This window comes from Erpetoichthys calabaricus, chromosome 9 (genome assembly GCF_900747795.2).
Source record: "Erpetoichthys calabaricus chromosome 9, fErpCal1.3, whole genome shotgun sequence".
In the NCBI taxonomy this organism is placed as follows: Eukaryota; Metazoa; Chordata; class Cladistia; order Polypteriformes; family Polypteridae; genus Erpetoichthys; species Erpetoichthys calabaricus.
Genome location: NC_041402.2, coordinates 194,981,602 through 195,006,218, shown reverse-complemented (window position 1 = coordinate 195,006,218; position 24,617 = coordinate 194,981,602). Strand labels below are relative to the sequence as shown.

General features: G+C 46.2%; 1 protein-coding gene across 1 annotated transcript in view; it reads left to right on the top strand.

Annotated features, from left to right (window-relative positions):
- traf2b (Tnf receptor-associated factor 2b) overlaps positions 1–18,605 on the top strand; it is a 35,096-nt gene extending 16,491 nt beyond the window's left edge. Inside the window, exons 5-11 of the mRNA XM_028808764.2 lie at positions 2,470–2,631; positions 2,725–2,799; positions 2,903–2,977; positions 3,624–4,046; positions 4,145–4,322; positions 8,971–9,119; positions 9,197–18,605. Of these exons, the coding sequence (XP_028664597.2) occupies positions 2,470–2,631; positions 2,725–2,799; positions 2,903–2,977; positions 3,624–4,046; positions 4,145–4,322; positions 8,971–9,119; positions 9,197–9,421 (1,287 nt within the window). The 3' untranslated portion in view covers positions 9,422–18,605. The remainder of the gene's footprint in view (positions 1–2,469; positions 2,632–2,724; positions 2,800–2,902; positions 2,978–3,623; positions 4,047–4,144; positions 4,323–8,970; positions 9,120–9,196) is intronic.
- Positions 18,606–24,617: the final 6,012 nt, after the last annotated feature.

Genomic DNA, 24,617 nt, shown 5'->3' with positions numbered 1-24,617 from the left:
GTCGAGTTTTGAAAGTCCCCGTGTCTGCGTGGGTTTCCTCTGGGCGCTGTGGTTTCCTCCCACAGTCCAAAGACATGCAGGTTAGGTGGATTGGCGATTCTAAATTGGCCCTAGTGTGTGCTTGGTGTGTGGGTGTGTTTGTGTGTGTCCTGCGGTGGGTTGGCACCCTGCCCGGGATTGGTTCCTGCCTTGTGCCCTGTGTTGGCTGGGATTGGCTCCAGCAGACCCCCGTGACCCTGTGTTCGGATTCAGCGGGTTGGAAAATGGATGGATGGATGGAGTTTTGAAAGTCCCTCAAGTCCTCTTGTCCACCACACTACTTGGTCGCTTATTCCAAGTGTCTGTCGCTCTTTGTGTAAAGAAAAACTTCCAAATGTTTGTGTGAAATTTCCCCTTCACAAGTTTCCAACTGTGTCCCCGTGTTCTTGATGAACTCATTTTAAAGTCACCGTCTTGATCCACTGGACTAATTCCCTTCATCATTTTAAACACTTCTATTATGTCTCCTCTTAATCTTCTTTTGCTTAAACTGTAAAGGCTCAGCTCTTTTAATCTTTTCTCCTAACTCATCCCCTGTAGCCCCCCATAATCAGCCCAGTCGCTCTTCTCTGGACCTTCTCTAGTGCTGTTATGTCCTTTTTGTAGCCTGGAGACCAAAACTGCACACAGGACTCCAGATGAGGCCTCACCAGTGTGTTATAAAGCTTGAGTAGAACCTCCTGTGACTTGTACTCCACACATCAAGGCGCTATATAACCTGACATTCTGTTAGCCTTCTTACTGGCTTCTGAACACAATAGTGTTAAGTCTACTATGACTCCTTAAGTCCTTCTCCTAAGGTGGAGTTTCAATTTTCAGACCTTCAATTGTGAAATTAAACCTAACAAGACCTAAACCTAATGCGAGCGTTAGGCTCAGCTCTTGTAAGCTTTCCTCATAATTCATCCCCTGTATCCCTGAATCAGCCGAGTCGCTCATCTCTGGACTTTTTCTCGTGCTGCTGTGTCTTTATGGAGACCAAAAATGTACACAGGAATCCAGATGAGGCCTCACCAGCATGTTATAAAGCTTGAGCAGAACCTCCTGTGACTTGTACTCCACACGTCAAGGCGCTATATAACCTGACATTCTGTTAGCCTTCTTAATGGCTTCTGAACACTATCAGGAAGTCGATAGCTTAGAGTCCACTACGACTCCTAAGTCCTTCTCATAAGGTGGACTCTCGATTTTCAGACCTCCCTTTGTGTATTGAGATCTAACAAGACCTAAAGTTAATGCAAGCATTAGGCTCGGCTCTTTTAGTTTTTCATCATAACTCATCCCCTGTAGCCCCCCCATAATCAGCCTAGTCTTCTTCTCTGGACCTTCTCTAGTGCTGCTGTGTCTTTATGGAGACCAAAACTGCACCCAGGACTCCAGATGAGGCCTCGCCAGTGTGTTATAAAGCTTGAGCAGAACCTCCCGTGACTTGTACTCCACACATCAAGGCGCTATATAACCTGACGTTCTCTTAGCCTTCTTCATGGCTTCTGAACACTGTCGGGAAGTCGATAGCTTAGAGTCCACTACGACTCCTAAGTCCTTCTCATGAGGTGGACTATCGATTTTTCCGACCCCCCCATTGTGTATTCAAACCTCACATTTTTACTTCCTATGTGTAACTCTTTACATTTACTGACATTAAATTTCATCTGCCCAAGCCTGTCTGCTGTCCAAGTCCTTCTTTGATGATATAGCAGATTCCAAATGATCTGCTAATCCACGTATCTTGGTATCATCTGCAAACTTAACCATCTTGTTCCTTATATTCCTATCTAAATCATTTCTATATACTGTATTAAAAATGGCCCCGGCCCTAACACTGCCCCCTGCTGGTCACCACTCTTAACATCAGCCAGTTCTGATGAGGTTCCTCACACCCTCATCTCCCTCTGCTTCCTGTGTCTGAGCCAATTCTGCACCCATCCACACACATCACCCTGAAGTGCCACTTCTTTTAATTTGATGCCCGCCCTCTCATGTGGCACCTTATCAAATGCCTTCTAATAGATAACATGTTCCTAGTGGGTTCTTATTGTTTTTGTAGCTTCCCTTTCAGCCAGTTGTACTTTAGATGGCACCTTTTAAAGGTGTCTGTCTTGCCCTTGAAACGGTGTTGTTAAAGTTTTACGGTTCACCGTTTGCCATAAAGTTGTTTATCGACACAGTTGACGGGTGAAATGCTCTTTTATACCACAACTGACTGCCCATTTGCCTCAGTCAGACATTGTGTTCTGTAGGGCTTTCCAAGTAAATACGCACTTTTGCACAGTTTGTGTCACTTGATCGTGATGGGACCTAATCATGGGACTTGCTGCTGATAGAACAGATTCTTTTTTTAAGGACATACCGCGTGAGAAGTGGTGTGCTGTCATCCCTTCCCACTTCCATCGCCTACAGCGCTAACCATACACCACCCTGATATTCCAGGCCAGCCATGAAGGGCAGTGTGAGTTCCAGCGCATCGAGTGTGACGCCTGTAAGCAGATGATCAGGAGCTGTGATAAGGAGCGGCACATGGAGCGAGAGTGTCCGGAGAGGAGTCTCAACTGCCGCTACTGCAAGACGATCTTCAACTTCAAAGACATAAAGGTGCTGAGGGCGTGGATAGCTGGTGGAGGGGTGGTGGGGTCTACGCTCTCGGCTGCCACCTCCATTGCCTGACTTTCATCTCCGACCCTGTAGGCTCATGACGAGATCTGCCTGAAGTATCCCATGCACTGTGAAGGCTGTGGAAAGAAAAAGATTCCGAGAGAGAAGGTCAGTGAGCTCTCAAGAGGTCTTCTGCCATTGAGGTTGTAGTGACCATCAGCGGCTCTCGAGCTTTCTTATCATTTTGACTTTTTCTTTATGTCACACACAGTTCTATGACCATGCAAAGTCCTGCGGTAAATACAAGTCCCCTTGCCACTTCAAAGGAGTCGGATGCCCGGTGATTGTGAGTATTGTCCATGTCATTCTGTCCAGTGTTACGGGGGTGAAAGGCCTTGTTTAATTTTGGTACTGATGTTGGACTGATCCTGTCTGCCGGCCGGCCTGTTTTCAGGTGGACTTTATTGGTCTCTGAGCGGCTGGTTACTGGTTGGAGATTGATGATGGTGGCTGGCGTGAAACTGATCTATTACTCCTGCAGACAGATTGCTCCTGGGGTGAGAGAAGGCCTTTTTGGATTCTGGTGTGAGACTGTGCTTGTGTCTCTGTTGGCCCACTGTTAGTCTGCGAGCTCGTCCTCTTACTGTAGAGATATGCCGAGTGCCAGCTATTGACCCTAAACTGCCTTCATCTTGAGAAGCCAGCATCCGAGGAGAAGACTGGACTTTTTTCTGCAGTAATTTAGCTGACGTTTAGTTTTCAGCTATGCAGGGTGTATCTTGGGGAAAGGATTCAGAGTAAGTTCACTGTGGAGGAATCATTTTGGTCAGTGAGGTGGTCATGTAATCCTGTACTTTAACATTTATTCCGATTCTTCAGGCCTGTCTCATTGTTTTTGGAATGTACACTTGTGTGTGTGTGTGTGTGTGTGTGTGTGAAGAGGTCTTCATGTGACAAGTGACACACTTACCATGTATGACCTGTTTCTGCAGGTGGAGAACGAGAAGTTGGCAGAACATGAGATTCAAGGCAACCGGGAGCACATGAGGCTCCTCTTAGCTGCAGTCGAAAGCCTCAAGTTTCTGAATGAGGAGAAGATGGTATCCAACTTGCTGGCCCCACGTTCTAAACCACGTGGACTAGACTTCTGCGTGCAGAATCTGGACGAATGCTTGATTGGTGGAAGTCTGTACTGTGATCCTGATGAAGGCTTTGCCTCCAATATTCTTCCTTCTGTCGACAAACAGTACCACAGGCACCAGACAAGGTATGACGATCTTGCACAGAAGCTCGCCACTTTTGAGAACATCGTTTGTGTCCTCAACCGTGAGGTGGAAAAGAATTCGCTCACTCTCGAGGCATACAGCAGGCAGCGTGGACTGGACCAGGAGAAAATCGACTATCTCACCAGCAAGGTCAGGCTGATCCAAAGTAAAACCAAACAAAGGCCTCGCTGCTCTTGGGTGCTCTTGGCCGACAGCCCGGTTAATGCACCCTGTGTTTGTTTACTTAGGTACGACAAATGGAGCGTTCGGTGTCTCTCAAAGACTTGGCTATCGCCGAGATGGAACAGAAACTCCAGGAACACGAGCACAGCACCCACGATGGCGTTTTCATTTGGAAAATTAATGACTTTTCTCGTAAAAGACAGGAAGCAGTTGCCGGGCGCATGCCGGCTATCTTCTCTCCAGGTATGAACGTGCGTAGCTACCTGTCACTGTAAAGATTGCACTTAGTCTTGTCCTGTCACCTGTTAAGATTCTATTATAGAAGCTGTCTCCTCTCAGGACCCCCCCAACAGTCATGGCCAGAAGTTTTGATAATGACACAAGTGTTGGTGTTCACCAAGTCTGCTGCTTCAGTGTCTTTAGATCTTTGTGTCAGACGTTTCTCTGGTGTACTGAAGTAGAATGACAAGAAGTTCAGAAGTTTCAAAGGCTTTGATTGACAATGACATGAAGTCCAGATTTGAGTGTTTGGCCCTTCTGTCTTTTTCAAGACCCCTGCAATTCGCCCTGGCAGGCTGTCTGTCAATCAACTTCTGGGCCCAATCCTGACTGATGGCCGCCGTCCATTCTTGCAGAATCAGAATTGGTGGGTTTTTGTTTGTCCCCCCACCTCTTGACCACAAGTTCTCAATGGGGAGTTTCCTGGCCATGAACCCCAAATGTCGATGTTTTGTTCCCCAAGCCACTCAGTTCTCACTTTTACCTTCTGGCCCGGTGCTCCATCATGTTGGTCACCAAACTGTTCTCGGATGGTGGGGAGAAGTTGCTCTCGATTGATGTTTTGGTGCCATTCTTTATTCAGGGCTGTGTTCTTAGGCAGAATTGTGAGTGAGAAGCAACCCCACGTGACATGAATGGTCTCAGGATGTTTTACTGTTGGCACAGTGGCACAGGACTGATGGGAGTGCCGCTCACCTTTTTTCCCCCCAATCAGAAAGGGGGATTTATCAGAGACAATGACTTGACCCCAGCAGCCCAATCCCAGAATATCAGTCTGTCCCTGATGTTTATCTTTGCTGCCCTTCTTGACGCCCACCAGGCCATCCTCCAAAAGTCTTCGCCTCCCTCACCCCTGCCTGCTGCCATTCCTGAGCCAACTCTGCCCTGGCAGTGCCCTGACACCAAACCCTGAATAAAGAATGGGACCAAAACATCCTCTGAGAGCAACTTCTCCCAACCATCCAAGAACAGTTTGGTGACTGACATGATGGAGCGCCGGGCCAGAAGGCAAAAGTGATGAATCCTCACAGGTGACGCAGTGGTAGTGCTGCTGCTGCTTTGCAGTAAGGAGATTGTGGGTTCGCTTCCCGGGTCCTCCCTGTGTGGAGAGCGCTTTGAGTAGTGAGAAAAGCGCTTTATAAATGGAAAGAATCTCATATATATATTTCTCTTCTGGCTCGTCCTGCTTCCTGTTCAAAAGCGGTCCTGCCCACACGCAGCCGACATGGCATTTCTCGATTCCTATTCGTCCTCTTCCAAACCCTTCTCCACACTTTTTTTTTTTTTGTGAATTTCCCCTTGGGATGAATTTATCTATCTATCTATCTATCTATCTATCTATCTATCTATCTATCTATCTATCTATCTATCTATCTATCTATCTATCTATCTATCTATCTATCTATCTATCTATCTATCTATCTATGCTGCCTGAGGCCTCCCATACACTCCCACGCTGCTTTTCTCGATTCCTATTCCTCCTTCGGACTACCGCGTTCCCTGCTCTCTCTCTCTCTCATGACCCCATTGGTGTCCCGTCACCGCCCTATATCTAGCCTGACCGCGTGACCTTTCACTTCAGCCATGTGTGCACCTGGGAGTCTTTCCGTAGCCTTCTACAGAAAGGTACTCTGTCGACCATTGGCATTGGTTTCGCTCCTTCGTATTTTCGTTATACTGCGACGGTTGTTTCCTAAGCCTTTGTTATAAAATGAACGACAGTATCTTCTCTGTCGACGGGTTTTTGTACAACGTCATCTCTATTCTGGGATCCGGCAACTGCCTGATCCTATCAGTGGGTTATTTCTTGACACAAACGGTTTGACGAAGGCAATGCACTCTCACTACAACATAGGGCAGTAGATTTCGTTGCATCACATTGGGACAGATTTGGAGACGCTCTTCCTGTTATTCTTTCCAACACAAGTCGAGTTATCACAACGAGTTGGGAGTACTATCATTACATGGCAACATCTGGAGTTTATGGTGGTGACGCTGAAATTCAAGCTCTTTCCGAGATTCTCCATGCTACCATTGTCATTTACTTCAAACACGACCCCAACATCCCGCCTTGCATTTACAATTCTGGAAATACTCTCTTCATTTACCAACTGGACAATGGCCACTATGGAGCCCTCCTACCGATTCCTATCATGTCTCCACAGCAGCATATAATGTCTGATAACACCAACACATCAGTCTTCAGTCATTCTTCTCTTCCACAAAACACTTTGCAAAGATTTGTGTTAATCTACAACGACCAGTCTTCAGCCGCGGTCAGTTCTACGTGGCTTTTTCTAGGGTTGGATCTTTCGACTCATTATCTGTCGTCTCCACCAAAACACCTATTCACAACTGCGTCTTTCAAGAAGGATTTATTTCTTCTTGATTTCTGAATTCCTTTCTCACCCTTTTCCGTTCCTATTCTTACACCGCCGTATGCTACGACGGGCGTCGGCTAGTTATTAGATAGATAGATAGCGTAGTTGGCAGGATTAGACAGACAGACAGATACTTTATTAATCCCAAGGGGAAATTCCCATACTCCAGCAGCAGCATACATATAAAGAAAATATTAAATTAAAGAGTGATAACAATGCAGGTATACAGACAGTCAATAACTTTGAATAATGTTAACGTTTAATAATAATAATAATATGAGTAATTGGTTCGGGAAACAAAACATTGAAATTTGGGGTCCATGGCCAGGAAACTCCTCCGATCCTTAATCCCATTGAGAGGCGGATGGACAAACAAAAAAAAACCCAAATTCTGTTTCTGCAAGAATGGGCGGCGGCCATCAGTCAGGATTGGGCCCAGAAGTTGATTGGCAGACCCCTGGCAGGCTGTCTGTCAAAGAAAGAAGGGCCAGCACCATAAATATGGACTTCATGTCATTGTCACTCAAAGCCTTTGAGATATCTGAACTTCTTGTCATTCTACTGCAGTGTCCCATAGAAACATTTGACATTAAGATCTAAAGATACTGAAGCAGCAGACTTTGTGACCACCCGCACTGGGGGTCGTTCTCCAAACCTTTTGGCCGCGACTTTGCTCAGGTCTGGTCAGATGCCACTCACGTGACACGTGCGGTCAAATGCGCATTCCTTCCAAGAAATAGTTACTCTTGTCCAGTCAGGCAGCCTTGGCCTTTCTTAGTCTAGTAAAGGGGTGGTGCATGAAAAACCGAACCATCTCTGACTCTGACGTCATTGTACGTTTCTTTGCCCGTACACGAAACGAAAGCTACGCGATACAAACGTCTGTACTTTGTGGTTAGAGGAGGTGCTGGAAATGATTTCCTTGTGCGTCGATACACTTTTCTGCACGCCGCACCATGTTGTGATAGACGCGACGCAGCTCGTCCGCTTCAGCTTTCCCAGTTTCACTCTGAATGTCATCCTTCAGTTCCTCTGATGTCTTTGATTGTTGACGTACTTTTTCCCCTTCAGATTGCCCCACAGTTAAACAGGTCCGGTGATCTTGGTGGCCACAAACCTTTGCTGGCAGTTCGTTCCTCTGTGAAGACGTTGTGAATTCGAGGAAGTGTGACATGTCGCTCCATTCCGGTCGGAGATGGTTCGGTTTATTCGTGTGCCACCCTGTAGTATCCAACATTAGTATTGTGCCGCCCTCACCATCTGGTTAAATAAAATTTCTTCTGATCCTCTGCATGTGACTTTTGTCCATTCATTTCTTAGGAGCAACTGTTCTGTAGGTTCTTCTCAAATTTCTTCATGCTGTGTTGGGCATGTCCTCCTCCGTTGTGTCTTCAAGTCACATTGGCATCTTGGCAAAGAGCATTGCCGCTGTTGTGTTTTTTGTTTTTTATCGGATCCAAATGAATGGAAGATTCCTGCTAATCATAGAAAGATTTAGGAGTTAGAAAGCTAAAATGGTGGCTCTGATTTGGGGTTGTGGGGAAATGAGATGAACGGAGTGATTCCTGCACCGATAGGCTAAGTAGGATAAGTCGGGACCTGATTTTATCGTATAATTTCTGGTATTTTATAATGTCGGTTGTAGAATGTGGAAAACTCCCGCTATTGGTCCAAGAGATTGTGATATGCCACGCCCACCTGAGAGAGGAACCACGTGGCATGTAGGTGTGGCAATGCGCCGTATCAGCGTGTGTGCCTCACCTCTCTCTCTCTTTTGTGCCCACACGGTGATTGATGCCCGCACTATTCCAGAGCGACGTTTGCACTGTTTTTGTATCTCACACCCTCGTACACCTTTATAGTAAGAACGTCCCTTACCTACGATCAGAAGAAAATAGGAAGCTGGTTTTAAATGAAAAGTCGTTGAAGTGGCGAAAGAAACTGGGAACAAAACTCGATGCGTCTGAGAAACCGACGAGTGATTGGAGGAGGCGAGAAGATGTCAAAAAACGGGCGTATAAGTCGGGGGCTGATTTTAGGATCGATTTTTTTTGGGTTTCAAGACCCCACTTTTTCCGTGAGTATTTTTTGCAGTGAGGGGGCCACAGGTTTGTTTCGAGTCTTCGTTAACCTTTGTTAGGACACAATGAAAGTCGGGGGGGTATTCTGGTTTCTCTGAACTTTTATGGAAAACAATCGCTGACGCCGGCATTCACTTGTCTTTTCTGCAGTTTTCTACACCAGCAAGTACGGGTACAGGATGTGCCTGCGTCTCTACCTGAACGGGGACGGGACGGGACGCGGCACTCATCTGTCTCTGTTCTTTGTTGTGATGAAAGGAAAATGGGACGCCCTGCTGAAGTGGCCCTTCAATCAGAAGGTGAGCGGCTCTTCAGTTCTGGGGGTCTCCATTCTGCCAGGCGGCACTCCCTTTTACGCAGTTTGGGTTCTTTTCAGGTAACCTTGATGCTGTTAGACCAAAACAATCGAGAGCACATCATCGACGCCTTCCGGCCCGACATCACCTCTTCATCGTTCCAGAGGCCCAACAGCGAGATGAATATCGCCAGTGGGTGCCCACTCTTCTGCCCCTTGCACAAACTGGACTGTAAGAGCGCCAGTGCCTACCTGCAAGAGGACACCATTTTTATAAAGGCCATCGTAGATCTGACGGGGCTGTGAGGCAAAATCTGGCAGGTGTCTTGGGCCCCAAAGCGGAACGTGACGCCTTCTCACGGCTTTTGTCTTTTTAATGCTAGTCGCCATTAGAATAACAAAAGGACGGCCGCCATTTTAGACGTTTTGCTTACCAGCTGCTGTTGTTTGATTTGAGTTTATTGGGTGAAAGTTGCCAGGATCTGTTGGACGGAATGGGACGGGCGTAGTTTAGTCAGCTGTAAGGTGCCACTTCGCCTAGAGGATGGTCACGGTGGGATGGGTGTCAGCCATGTCCTGCAGTCAGGGGCTAGGAGAGGCGAGTCCCACGGACACCTTCTCGTTTCAGTGATGGAGATGTGAGTCGGGAGTCTCATTAGGACGGAATGCTGGGCCAGTTTGCATGCCGTTGCTGAATGTGGTGGTTGAAGGCTGGCACCCCTCTGGTGGGCAAGCGTGGTGGTCCTCCACTTCATCACCGCCGCTCATTTAAGTCCCTCAGAACTCTGCAAAGGCAGCTGATGCCCACTGATGGGCGTGCAAATGCTGCCATTCAGATTTTTTGTGAAGATTTCAAATGCTGGCACCGTCACATACTTCCCAATAACAATATCTATTAAAGTGGGGTCACTTGGGGGTCCGATGTCCCTGCTCCATGTCTGAGGGAAGAGTGACATGGGCACCTAGATCAGTCATGTGGACATTTCACTGTGGAAGTGAAGTGGGCCATGACTTATGTTTTATAGGTATATACAGTATAGTCCTGGAGAAATAGAAACAGGAGGAGCTATAAACGCCATGCCCATGCTCACCCGCCGGGCACAAGACAGGTAATGGGCATGCAAAGCGAATCTGTCTTCAGGTGCCACTGTAGAGCCTTCCAGTGGAATGGATGGACTCGTATGTGACAGACGAGCTGCCATGCCGTCACCCAGCTGGCCTGGGTGGAACTTGTGTGGGTGAGCTGGCAGGGGGCATCAAATCTAAAATGACTAAAGTAATAAGTTATACCGGTGCCCATCACTCACTCGTACTGGCATCACAGGAGCAGGCACATTGGCTGCAGTGGAGTGCTGGGCAGGGTCTGCCTTGCCTTGAACCCCACCTGTGTGATCACATGCCCACTGGACTAAAGAGATTGGCAGCAAAAAAAAAAGCACAGTGCCACCCTGCTTTATTTTCTTTTCCATTCAATATTCCCCTGAACACAATTTATACAATCCAGTTTGCTAATAAAAAAAAAAAAATCATCTGAGGTATTGGCACAATGTGGCCATCAATCGAGCAGAAGAGTGCCATGCACTGAGTGGGCCGAGTGCTGTATTAACAGAGGGAACTGAGTGTCACCATGTCACTAAAGCTGAAGGGTCGTTGAGGGCCACCTGTTTGGAGTTTGCTTTGCCTTGGCGGTGTGTTTTGTTTTATTACTTTATTGTCCCTTGGATGCCCAGTGTTCACCATGTTTTGCTTGCCACCCATGAGTGTCAGCCCTGTGGTGAGAGCTTGGAACTCTCGGGGGGGGGTCTTCGGGGTCCACTGCACTTCAATGTGAGGCCACTGTCTGTCACTTTAGAAATGGAGGAAGTGGGCAGCTGAGACGAGAACAGGCCATCATCCGCCCGTCTCCAGCAGGGGGCGCTTGCTGTCTAGAAAATCTGTGCACAGTAAGGGAAATATGGCGAGAGAGAGAGAGAGCTGCATTGTGAGATCCTAACCCCCCGCCTTGAATGGGCGCTGACACTCCGGTAACTCAGGCACGAGTGGGATGGCCGCTGCAAGTTCGCAGGCTCACCGTGTGACACGTCTGTCACATTTAAAAGCTGGCCGGGTGCTGACTTTGCGTCTCGTCAGAATAAAACAGCAGATGGCGGGCCGCCTTTCACAAGACCGAAGGGAGCGAATGCAGGATGGCCGTCATTGTCACTGCTTGTGTGCCGAGGTGACAGGCCCTGTTTGACTAGGCGCTCGACGCCCTCCCTGCCTGCACAACACATAAAGCGGATCTTCTCGTAATCCTGCACTCCCGGGCTAGTCGGTGACCCACACGTCCCAAAAGACATTTGACTTGCTTTAAAATGCGTCTGTCCCTCCCAGCATACACTGCGGGGTGATCATTTATACCCAAGGTTCCAGGCGGTACCGAAGAAATCTAAGCGGGCATTTGTGGTCCAAGACATATTAACGGGGCGTTGAGAACCAGCCGCCGCCCCCCATGGGCATTACACGCAAGAACGCACTGAAAACTTTGATTAATACTAAAAATCATCGAACGCATGTCCATTAAGAAAGACCCGTCCGTATTAAGTAGTAGGTATTGAGTGGCACGTTATATTCACACATCCTCGGATCACGCGAGTCCTTACAAGATTAGCGCACGCGCAGAGGACCGAATCTGAACAGGACTAGAAATACGTTACCTTAGAAATAAGGTTCTTATCAATACCAGATTGTTTCAGAGGAAGTGTACACCTAAAATTACAGTGCGGTGCCTACAGATCACATTCAAATGAAAAGTGGACCTACTTATTAAAAACTAGGGGGCTTCACCCCCCCCGCTTGCCAACCCACGCACCTGCACTGTAAAAAATAAAGCGTTAAAAGTAGTTAAAAAAAAAAAAAAAAAAAAAAAGGGCAACAAATTACAAGCAATATTTTTGAGTAGATTGAATATACTGCACTATTGAGTAAACTTAATTACTAATTATAACTATTACTTTACTCATATTTACCTCAAATAAGTGAGTCTGATTAAATATAAGTAGTGGCAAAAATGGTTTTATGTTACTCCGATTTTCACTTGAATTACTCAAAAAAAAAAGAGTAATAATGCAACGCTGGACAGTAATGACTGTATAACAAATACTTGCTAAAATTCCATATATCATACACAGATAGTCACAACAACGGAGTTATATTTTCAAAGGAAAATTAAATCAAATGTCTGAGGATAATTTTTACTGAATTACTGACATTCAAATGTCAATGCAAATTTTCTTTTCTTTTTTTTAACTTAAACACAAAGTGTGTCCTACGGAAGCGTATTAGGGTCACGGTGAAGAAAAAAAAACTAAATGTGGAGATTAAAGTTGACACGTTGACTTTATTCTCGACATTTCCACTTTATTCTCGTAGTTTATTTTGGCATTAAAGTAGAATGTCGTTAATTTAAACTTCATCTTAAAATAAGTATTTAATTTACTAGATTTTCTCAAACCCGTTATAAGTTATGTCGCACATTAAATGTTTTGTGTTGTGTTCCCCGACCCAGTTGTCAATCACTACGCGCTTCTTAACCGGACTTCTTCTTTCATTGAGGAGGCGCAGGCAGCGATCGCCGCACAGAAGCCATTCACTTCATGATATTCCTGCTCCCTGAACATTTACAATGCTAAGATAAATACTTGATATCATTTTCACGATGAAATGCATTAAAGCAGGTATTAAACATGCACTCTGGTGTACGTTCAGTGTAGAGAACTTTATGGCAGGTGTGACGAGGCTCCAAAACACTGGATGTATGACTGGGTATCGCACAGTTACTGAAATATTGCGTAAATGTTGGGTTTGTGATCTGCTGGTCGAAGACACGAACACAGAATTCAACGGATGTTCTTCTGCGCGGACTTTCTTTATTGCACGCCTGCTGTCTCTATCTGACGTACCAAACCCCCAGTTCCTATCATTCCTTTTTCATTCTCCACATAATCAATCACCACACGATAAACGTCTTTGTGAAATTAAAACTAGTTATAAACTCAGACCACGGAGTGCCATCCATTCAGGATTGTGCCCATCCCATGGCATCGTGTGCCAGGCAGGAACAAATCCTGAACGGGACGCCAGCTCATTGCATGGTGAATACGAGCACACACACATACCCCAGGGTCAATATAGCAGAACAAAACCCCACTGCCTACATGACTATGAAAGGAAACTGAAGCACGCCGAGTAAACCGGGCAGGAGAACATGAAAACTCAAGGCAGGGAACACCCGGGACACCCTTGCTGCCAGGCAGCAGTGCAGCCGCTACGTCACCGTGCCACCGCAGGATTAGTACACACTTTAATACATTTCATCATGAAAATGATATCAAGTATTTATCTTAGCATTGTAAATGTTCAGGGATATCATAAAATGAATGGATTCTGTGTGGTGATCGCTGCTTGCGCCTCCTCTTTGTGCAGAGGACATCAGTTTAAGAAGCACGTAGTGATTAATAACTGGGTCGGGGAACGCGTAACACAAAGCATTGCATGCGCTACATAATTTATGACGGGGTTTGGGAAGATCTACTAAATTAAATATTCATTTTAAGATGAAGTTTAGTTTACAATGTTCTACTTTAATAACAAACTACGAGAAAAAAAGTTAACATGTCGACTTTAATCTCGACATTTAGTTTTTTTTTTCTTCTTCACTATGGCCCTAATAGGCTTCCGTAATATCTCAATCAAATAAAGTCCAATGAGAGGTAAACGGGAAGGAAACGTAGAGAGTGAAGTGAGTGAAATCCTGCGGCAGATGGCGCTCTTCACACGTCCTGCCAACATAACCGTACTTCTAAAAAAAAAATTATTTATTTTATATTGAGGATTTGTTCTGTTCTGTGTATTGTATTGTTTTGACCCCCCCCCCCCTTCTTTTTGACACCCACTGCACGCCCGACCTACCTGGAAAGGGGTCTCTCTTTGAACTGCCTTTCCAGAGGTTTCTTCCATTTTTTCCCTACATGTTTTTTTTTTGGGGGGGGGGGGGGGTTCTTATCTTCTTAGAGAGTTAAGGCTGGGGGGGCTGTCAAGAGGCAGGGTCTGTTAAAGCCCATTGCGGCACTTCCTGTGTGATTCTGGGCTATACAAAAATAAATTGTATTGAATTGTATATCAGCTTAAATGAACGGCCGCCTTTTCCACTACTTTTCAGTATGCGATAGCGAAAATCCTGAAATAAAATAGGACGTAGGAAATCAAACATCAAAAATCAAACATCGCTAAATAAATCACAGTGTTGAAAATTAACCAGAAAATAGATAGAGTGAAAGGCACTATATGATAGATAGATAGATAGATAGAGTGAAAGGCACTATACAATAGATAGATAGAGTGAAAGGCACTATATGATAGATAGATAGATGTGAAAGGCACTATATAATAGATAGATACTTTATTAATCCCAAGGGGAAATTCACATACTCCAGCAGCAGCATACTGATAATAACAATATTAAATTAAAGAGTGATAACAAGAAAATACATGACGTATGCAGAACACTAATTAAATAAGAGGTCAAATAATACCGTGACGGTTAGGCAAACGTCTTTTTATGTTGTCTGCAAGTCGTAGTTTTAGGACAAACGCCATAGCGCTCTCAAACTTATCTCAAAGGGTCGTTTTCTTTTTCTGTGTAAAATAAAAGTTTTAAACGATTAAAAAAAATATATGAACATACGTAACTATCCGAGACACGTGCCTGCTTTTTAAAGCAAACCAACGAGGTGAGGCCGTTAGAAAGACGCCACCTCGCTCGCCGTGTTTCCCACATGAAGAGAGAGGTTTTGTGAAAACAACAACTGCTGACGTCTCTAATTATATTAAATGAAAAACTAGTAATTATTCATTACGGAATTAATATGCTTTATATTTACACATTCGTAGTAAAATAGCTCTTATTATAGATAAACGTTACCGCTGAATGCGTTGTTGTAAAGACCAAGAAATCGATGTGAGAGGAAGTGCCGCGTCATTAAATGTAATTTAACTTAATTGTGTTCACTTCACGGCGTAGTTTTTTTACTTGGAATAAGTTATAAACAATGTTTACATTTTAAGAAAAATAATAAGTTAACATTATTCTTAATTTTTTTTTATTGAATTAGAATTAAATAATCAATAAAAAGGGTAAAACCCATTTTTATTCATTAATGATTATTTTGCGTATAGTTAGTTATTATTTTTCACACAGATTTATTTTTTACGGTGTGCCACTTCGTGTCTCCGCCGCTCGCGTTTGTGGATTTCACTTTCGCCAAACAACAAATCTTTTAATTCTCGCGGCTACGCCTCTTCATTGGAAAGAAACACTACGTTCCCCTGACGGCAACACGAGTCTCTCACCGTCATATTTAGCCGAAAGAGGATTTAACATCGTCAACAACCTATTAGCAAAGAACAGAAGCAGATTGTCAATTGTGGAATGCGCTGATTTAAGATTGCAGATAACAAAAATGGCACCAAACCTCGAAAAGTTAGTGTCATCACACCAACCTCAGCCCTCTCGCTAATCATATTCATTTTTTTAATAATATATATTTTTTGAATCATACTTTGAGCAATACACCAATACTGTTAATATCTTCTGATTAAAAATTTTTTTTAAATCTGTCCTTGTTTTTCAATATATAGTATAGTTCACCCAAGATGGCGCAGTGGGTAGCGCTGCTGCCTCGCACTTAGGAGACCCGGGTTTGCTTCTCCCTGCGTGGAATTCGCATGTTCTCCCCGTGTCTGCGTGGGTTTCCTCCTGGTACTCCAAAAATTGGCGATTCTAAATTGTCCCTAGTGTGTGTGTGTCCTGCGGTGGGCTGGTGCCCTGCCCGGGGTTTGTTTCCTGCCTTGTGCCCTGTGTTGGCTGGGATTGGCTCCAGCAGACCCCCGTGACCCTGTAGTTAGGATATAGCGGGTTGCATAATGGATGGATGGACTTACAATAGCCTCATTATTGATTTATGGGAATTAATTTTGCTTTTCTCCTGCGTGGAGTTTGCATGTTCTCCTCATGTCTGCGTGGGTTTCCTCCCACAGTCCAAAGACATGCAGGTTAGGTGGATTGGTCATCCTAAATTGTCTCGAGTGTGTGCTTGGTGTGTGTGTGTGTGTCCTGCGGTGGGCTGGCACCCTGCCCAGGGTTTGTTTCCTGCCTTGCGCCCTGTGCTGCTGGGATTGGCTCCAGCAGACCCCTATGACCCTGTAGTTAGGATATAGCGGGTTAGATAATGGATGTATGGATAGTTCACCCAAGGGAGTCGCTATTGAATCACTCTTTGAAAAAGGGGGCTCTGACCCAAAAAAGGTTGGGCACCTGTGGTTTACACACACCGTGGCTAAGCGGGCCGAGGAGAAGCCATTAGAGCAGTAAAGCCGTCGTCCGGTTCTCCATTATAAATTGTCACCTTTTGCATTTTCAGTGGCTGGGGGGTCCAGTTCTTTGCTAGGAAGTATGAACTAGAAGATGGGAGACGGCGGTCTCTGGCCGCACACAGATCGTCTCCAAAGGGCACATCAGACACTTTTGAAGTCCTCACAGGTGGCGCAGCTTTGCAGTAAGGAGACTGTGGAAGTTTGGGGTTCGTTTCTCGGTTCCTCCCTGTGTGGACAGCGCTTTGAGTACTGAGAAAAGCGCTATAGAAATGTAATTTATTATTATTAATATTTTAATGGCCTGCCTGAGTCGTCTGCCACTTGTGTCTCCTCATCTCTCTCTCCCTCTATATATATATAGAGAGACCCCCTTCTGTTTGACACCCACTGGTAAGGGGGTCTCTCTTTGATAAGCCTTTCCTGAGGTTTCTTCCATTTTTTCCCTACAAGGGTACGTTCTTTGTCTTCTTCGAAGAGTCTCAAGGCTGGGGGGCTGTCAAGAAGCAGGGCCTGTTAAAGCCCATTGTGGCCCTCCTTGTGTGACTTTGGGCTGTACAAAAATAAATAGTATTGTATGTATAATATAATCCAGCGTCTGTCTGTCTGTCTGTCCGCTTTTCACGAGAGAACTACTTAACGGGTTTAGATCGGTTTTTTTTTTTTTCTAAAATTTGCTTGAACATTCCGGTTGATGGGCAGCACGGTGGCGCAGTGGGTAGCGCTGCTGCCTCACAGTTGGGAGACCTGGGGACCTGGGTTCGCTTCCCAGGTCCTCCCTGTGTGGAGTTTGCATGTTCTCCCTGTATCTGCGTGGGTTTCCTCCCACAGTCCAAAGACATGCAGGTTAGGTGGATTGGCGATTCTAAATTGGCCCTAGTGTGTGCTTGGTGTGTTTGTGTGTGTCCTGCGGTGGGTTGGCACCCTGCCCGGGATTGGTTCCCTGCCTTGTGCCCTGTGTTGGCTGGGATTGGCTCCAGCAGACCCCCGTGACCCTGTGTTCGGATTCAGCGGGTTGGATAATGGATGGATTCCGGTTGATTTTGTGACTTCTCTGAGAAGTGACCAGCAGCAGTCAGGACAGATCGAGCACTTCAGACACTATGAGGTCCGTCAATTGGCACCACCCCCTTTCTGAAGCCCCTCCCCTGTTTCACCCCTCATGACGATTTCAATTCCCTTCAGTTCCTGCACTCACATGTGTATTCAGCTTTTATTAAACTTCTAAACTGTCGAGTTCTGCATCCGAAGCAGTTGTTTTGGTGTCACATATTAGAAACAAACTGAACAAAAAATCTTCACATTTTGTGTTTTCTATCCGCGTTCGCCTTGTCTCATTCGTGAACGCGCACCAGAAAGTGCGTTAGTTACGTTATATATTCGTTATATATACACGTTAGTTATACGCGGCACTCCGCGCAGCAGTGGCTCTGTGACTGGGGGGTCTGCACTGGTGATCAGTAAGATGACCCCCATAGAAAAATAGGAAATGCCGAGGAAGAAAAATAAATGATACGCGGCACTCAGCGACGATTAACACTACATATTCTTAAAGGCTCTGAATCGTAGCATTTGTGTAATAAACTGTCAGAATATGCAATACTGTACTACATTTAGGAGCTCTTTACAGTCCTGTCTCTGTGGTCCTCTCTGTGTCACATCATTAGTACTTTATTATTACTGGGGTACAAAATTAGATGTAAAGGAGTCGTTTGAGTCGCCAGCTAAGACCTCCTCTGCTAGCCCACTGGGGATGGCGGCTCGCGACCTCGCAGCGACTACAAAGAGACGTTAATTACGTGAGCACGTCAGCTTATCGTGGTGAAGGGGGGGGGGGTCATCGGATATACAATTTTAAAAGCTTTTTTTTTTTCTTTGGAATTGTTTCAATTTCATCATTTGCACGTTTTACTGTAAAGCCTCATTAATTTGAAGTTCCCTTTTCTTCAAGATCGCATTGAATTTTGATTCAGTTTTTGGAGACACATTGTGATACCGTAGAACTAACTAACTGCCCGTGACTGAATATTGTTTCTGTTTCTCTAATAAATAAACCGACTTTTTCTACTGTCTGTCCCTGTGATTTATTGATTGTCATAGCAAAAAGCTCTTCTCACGGTAAACTGTAACGTTTTAATACGAATGGCATTTCACGATCTCCTTTGGTGTCTCATGTTATTCGCGGAATATACACATCACCTTTCTTGTCGCCTGTTAAAATGTGTATCGCTTCTCCGTGATCAGAATTTTTTGGGCCAATTCGGGGACGGGGGGGGGGGGGGGGGGGGGGGGTTAGTTAGAATCTACAGATCACGAGTAAGGACTCTAAACACTACAGAGTACAAAGCGAACGCTTATCACGTGATTTCTCGCCAAAGTTTCTGAATGCGGTAAAGCAGAACCTCCGTCAAAACACCGCGCATGCGCACCGAGTTCAAATGATCGCGCTGATGAGATACGTTCAAAAAGGGAACCAGTTGAAACCGGGGAACAAAACGGGGACATGTTTCTGAGTGGAGACAGTTGTCCGGACAACGGTCACCTTAATAAATATTCACCTGACCGAATTGTGTGTTCTTTGAAATTAAACTTGTCGCTGCTTTAACAGGTTCTCATAGCGTATGGTCCATTATTGTGGAAATCCACGTTTAGAACATTGAATGATGCCAAGGCGAAAAGACTTTGTTTTCCACTCTCTGTCTTTTATTTCTGACCTCGATTTCTTCTGTTATTTTTTCAATCACACCTGATCCTGATGATGAATTTCCTTTTGTTTGCGCTAATGCGATCTTTACTATCTTTTTTTTTTTTGATACTGTAGCGACTGACGTAATAGTGTCACTAAAGTTTTACTTGAACAATCGCCGACTTCGTAACCCCAAACACAACTTTCTGGCACCCTCTCCGACCCCTCATCCCCCCCTACCGCATCAATCAGTACCCCGCTATCAGTCCTCTGTGTTGTACTCCACCCTCCCTCAATCGGACCGAACAGTCACTTAAAACCAAAAAGCCCTCGCCCTGGCTGGGACGCTACAATACTTTCGAATTCCACCGCCTTCATAATCTCCTTATCTGCCATTTTTCTCTCCAACGCTTTTGAGTCTTTTTTGTCTGCGCTGCTCTTTCTTCTCTACTTTGTCGTTGACGTTTCATCTAAAACTTATTGTCGTTATACACTTCATACGTGCTGAGAGCACAGGGTCTGTCTGTGTGTGCCACGTGCCTTTAAAGTTTACACGACTGAGTGTTTTACTGGCCGCGCTCTTATTTGATAAGTCGGACGTGTCTTGCAAGAATCTCATGTTCCACATCCCCGCGAGACGGCCCTGGGACAATCTCCTGGCACCAAGTCCCCGCGAGACGCTCCGTGGCCAGTCCCTTTTGTCTCACAGGTCTTTTGTCTTCCGAGAAGATGACGTCTGGTCGCCCTGCTTTTTCTTTCCAGGATTTTTTTTTTATAATAGAAAGAAATATTATTTGGCACGGACGTTCAGTTTACCACCATTACTACAAACGGGTACCGCTAAGAGTCCAAAGATGCCGCCGACGGGGGCCTCAGAATGTCTCAGGTCTGTCCTGACTGCCGCCTGACTCCGCTGAGACTTCTCTCATCGCGCTAAGTTAGCGGAGTTCGCGCGAATCCGAGAGCGAGGCTGGGGGGCGGAGCCTTCCTCACTGACGCGCCAGCCTCTGTTCGAGTCCGCCCAGCTAGCGATGCCGGTGTGTTGAGAGCGCGGAGCTCCGAGTGTATCTGCTCATTGGCCACGTGCTCTTCTTCCCACCCTCCATCAGAGCTGAACACGCGCAGACACCGAGGTGACGTCAGAGCGTACCGACCTTCCGATTGGCCAGAGAGATGACGTCAGAGTGTACCGACCTTCCGATTGGCCAGAGATACCCTGCCAACATTTTACATTTTTGGCAAAGAGATCACAGCTCCATTCTCACCCCTGAGAGCAAAACCAAAACTGTTGGATATCAAGAGGCCCTCACATACGAAAGCTAACAATAAATCAATTCTTCTCAATACAAATGGTGACATTTTTTTATTGCTTTTTAAGGTTTGTCCTGTTTCAGTACTAGGGGGGCAGAGCCGCGGGGGGGGGGGCAGCTATTTATTTAATAAAAGAACAAATTTGGAGTAAACCTCCCAGAGCCCACTGGCACACACTGGCTTATCATCTTGTTCACCTCAATTGTCTAAAGAGTTGACATCTGAAGCCCCCCCGGCCCACCACTTGTCTGCTGCTCTTCTGTGATATTTGTGTAGAACGCGCCCTTCACCATCGTCTGTCCGTGGCTGTGTGTTCTTGTTGAAGGACTTACTGGAAACGTAACGGCTGGGACCCTCCGTCCCCGAAACACTTCAGCTGTGAGCCCCCCAACCCCGCTTTGCTTTACCTGTAAAGGTTCAACTCGCCCGTCTCTCCTCGTGGCTCAGAGTCTTCCTCCCCTGGACTTCCTCCTGTGCTGCTGTGTCTTTTTGACGTGCATGTGGCCCACCAGCTGAGACCTCCCCCTGTGTGTCGTCTAACTTGAGAGTGACCCCCCCCCCCAACTTCTTCACATCAGGGGCCACGCCATCTTGTCTGTAGATGATGCGCAGTCCACCCGAGGGTCTCGTCCTGCACCCGTCCCACACTTTTGGTCCTCGGGGTGACGAAGCGCTGCGTCGATGAGCCATCAGTGCGTCTCTCTCTGTGGTATTCGTGTTAATGTCTGCGGTGCGCCGCCTGTTTGAATGTTCTTCGTGACGCACGTCACCATAAAACGCTTCGCTCTCTGACTTCATTGTTTACACTACAGGGGTCTCAAACGTGTGACATTGAAAGTGTCGTCGATTTACAGGAAAACAGACGGACAACAAAATCCAACTCTCAATGATTTCTACTGAGCAGCCTGCTTGGGGGTCTCGGTGTCCCTGAAAATAACTGGTGGCAGCCGGGAAAGCACAACGTCTCCACGTCTGAGTTCCTTTGGCCTCCATTTGGTATGTCAGGGGTCTGCAGTTGTGCTTTTTTCTGCGTTTCCCCTAAATGAAGGCCACTATGACAGATGGGTGACAATGGAGTCTGCCACCCCAAACGTCACCGACACCCCGGGGACAGCCAACAAAAGACCAAGGAGCACGAGAGACGCATGTGACATTGGTGGCCGGCGCTTGTCCCCAGTCCCGATGTGTGGACCTTCAGCCGCCTGTCAAGGACACCACACTCCAGGCTGAGTAGAAGCCGGTGGTCCAACTTCTGTCTTGATGACCTCCAAAACCCACCTGGGGGGCTGTGGAACGGGGAGAACATTAACAACAGGACTTGTGATATTTAACACGCCCGTGTGTTTGTATTTTAAGAATATTTCGATGAAATGGAAGTCAGTAAAGCTTGTGGGCCGAGCCGTTAAGGGGTCTGGAGGAAAGGCAGCAGCAAGGAATTGTGGGAGATATGCAAATAGAAAAGAAAACGTTAAGATATCAGCTGTGAGGACGCACAGATAAAGTGACCAGGGTGTACACGCTTGGTGACACTGGGACTTCGCTAGCATCTCAGTCACAGATTAGCAGGTGAGTGACGAGACCCTGGGGGCCGATCAGCTGATGTACCCAAAAACAGCCATCGAGTCACAGGCTGAGAGACGGCGTGTGACTTTAAATACGAGTAGTGCTTAACAAAATTTTAGGAGCAAAAATTCCAAAAATGTAATAAATTCTTCCGCAGTGGTAGGGCTGCCAGCCGTCCTCATTTTTTTATGTGCCATGGACTGTCCAGGAAAATGACGATGGTTAGCAGCCCACCACTGTGCCAGCACCCAATTCTAGAAATCTTCTTTTTTCTTCTTTTTCTTTCAGCTGCTCCCATTAGGGGTCACCACAGTAGATCATCTTCTTCCATATCTTCCTGTCCTCATCATCTTGTTCTGTCACACCCATCACCTGCATGTCCTCTCTCACCACATCCATAAACCTTCTGTTAGGCCTTCATCTTCTCCTTTTACCTGGCAGCTCTATCCTTAGCACCCTTCTCTCTCCTCTGCAGCTGTCCAAACCAACGCCATCTCACCTCTCTGACTTTGTGTCCCACCTGAGCTGACCCTCTAATGTCCTCATTTCTAAAACTGTCCATCCTCGTCACACTCAGTGCAAATCTTAGCATCTTTAACTCTGCCACCTCCAGTTCTGTCTCCTGTGCCACCGTCTCCAGCACATATAACATAGCTGGTCTCACTACCGTCCTGTAGACCTTCACTGTCACTCTTGCTGATACCCGTCTGTCACAAATCACTCCTGACCCTCTTCTCTATCCACACCACCCTGTCATCACTCTCCTCTTCACATCTCTTCTTCACTCCCCATTACTCTGTACTGTTGATCCCGAGTATTTAAACTCCTCCACCTTCGCCAACTCTACTCCCCTCATCCTCACCATTCCACTGACCTCACCACAGTCACACACATGTATTCTGTCTTGTTCCTACTGACCTTCATTCCTCTCCTCTCATATCTCCACCTCTCCAGGGTCTCCTCAACCTGCTCCCTACTCTCACTACAGATCACAATGTCATCAGCAAACATCACAGTCCACGGGGACTCCTGTCTAATCTCGTCTGTCAGCCTGTCCATCACCATTGCAAATAAGAAAGGGCTCAGAGCAGATCCCTGATGTAATCCTACCTCCGTCATTCCCACCGCAGACCTCACCACAGTCACACTTCATATCCTGTACAACTCTTACGTATCTTCTTTGCCACTCCCGACTTCTTCATACAGTACCACAGCTCCTCTCAGTCACCCTGTCATATTCTTTCTTCAGGTCCACAAAGACGCAATGCAACTCCTTCTGGCCTTCTCTCTACTTCTCCATCAACATCCTCAGAGCAAACATCACATCTGTGGTGCTCTTTTTTGGCATGAAACCATCCTGCTGCTCACTAATCATCACCTCACTTCTTAACTGAGTTTCCACTACTCTTTCCCATAACTTCATGCTGTGGCTCATCACTTTTATCCCCCTGTAGTTACTGCAGTCCTGCACATCCCCCTTATTCCTAAATATCGGCCCACCAGTACACTTCTTCTCCACTCCTCATCATCCTCTCACTTTCCAAGTTTCCATTAAACAATCTGATTAAAAACTCCACTGCCATCTCTCCTAAACACCTCCATGCTTCCACAGGTATGTCATCTGGACCAACAGCCTTTCCATTCTTCATCCTCTTCATCGCTGTCCTTACTTCCTCCTTGCTAATCCGTTGCACTTTCTGATTCACTATCTCCACATCATCCCACCTCTTCTCTCTCGTTCTCTTCATTCATCAGCCTCTCAAAGTACTCTTTCCATCTGCTCATCACACTCTTCCTCACTTGTGAGTACTTTTCCATCTTTAGCTTTTATCACCCTAACCTGCTGCACATCTTTCTCAGCTCTGCCCCTCTCTGTAGCCCACTGGTCCTTTTCTCCCTCCTTAGTGTCCAACCTCTCATACAACTCATCATACGCCTTTTCTTTAGCCTTCGCCAACGCTCTCTTCACCTTATCTCCTTGTACTCTTGTCTACTTTCTGCATCTCTCTGACTATCCCACTTCTTCATCACCATCCTCTTCCTCTGTAAACTCTCCTGTATTTCCTCATTCCACCACCAGGTTTCCTTTTTCCTCCTTCCTCTGTCCAGATGTCATGCCAAGCACCCTTCTTGATGTCACCCTTACTACGTCTGCTGTAGTTTCCCAGCTGTCTTCACTGCCACCCAGTGCCAGTCTCACCTCCTCCCTAAACTCAACCTTGCAGTCTTCCTTTTTCAACTTCCACCATTTGATCGTTGGCTCTGCCCTCACTCTCTTCCTCTTTGTGATCTCCAACGTCATCCTACAGACCACCATCCTATGCTCTTAACTACACTTTCCTCTGCCACCACTTTGCAGTCTTCAATCTCCTTCAGATCACCTCTTCTCCATAGGATGTCATCTACCTGTGTGCATCTTCCTCCACTCTTGTACGTCACCCTGTGTTCCTCCCTCTTCTTAAAACATGTATTCACCACAGCCATGTCCATCCTTGTGGCAAAATCCACTATCCTCTGACCTTCTTCATTCCT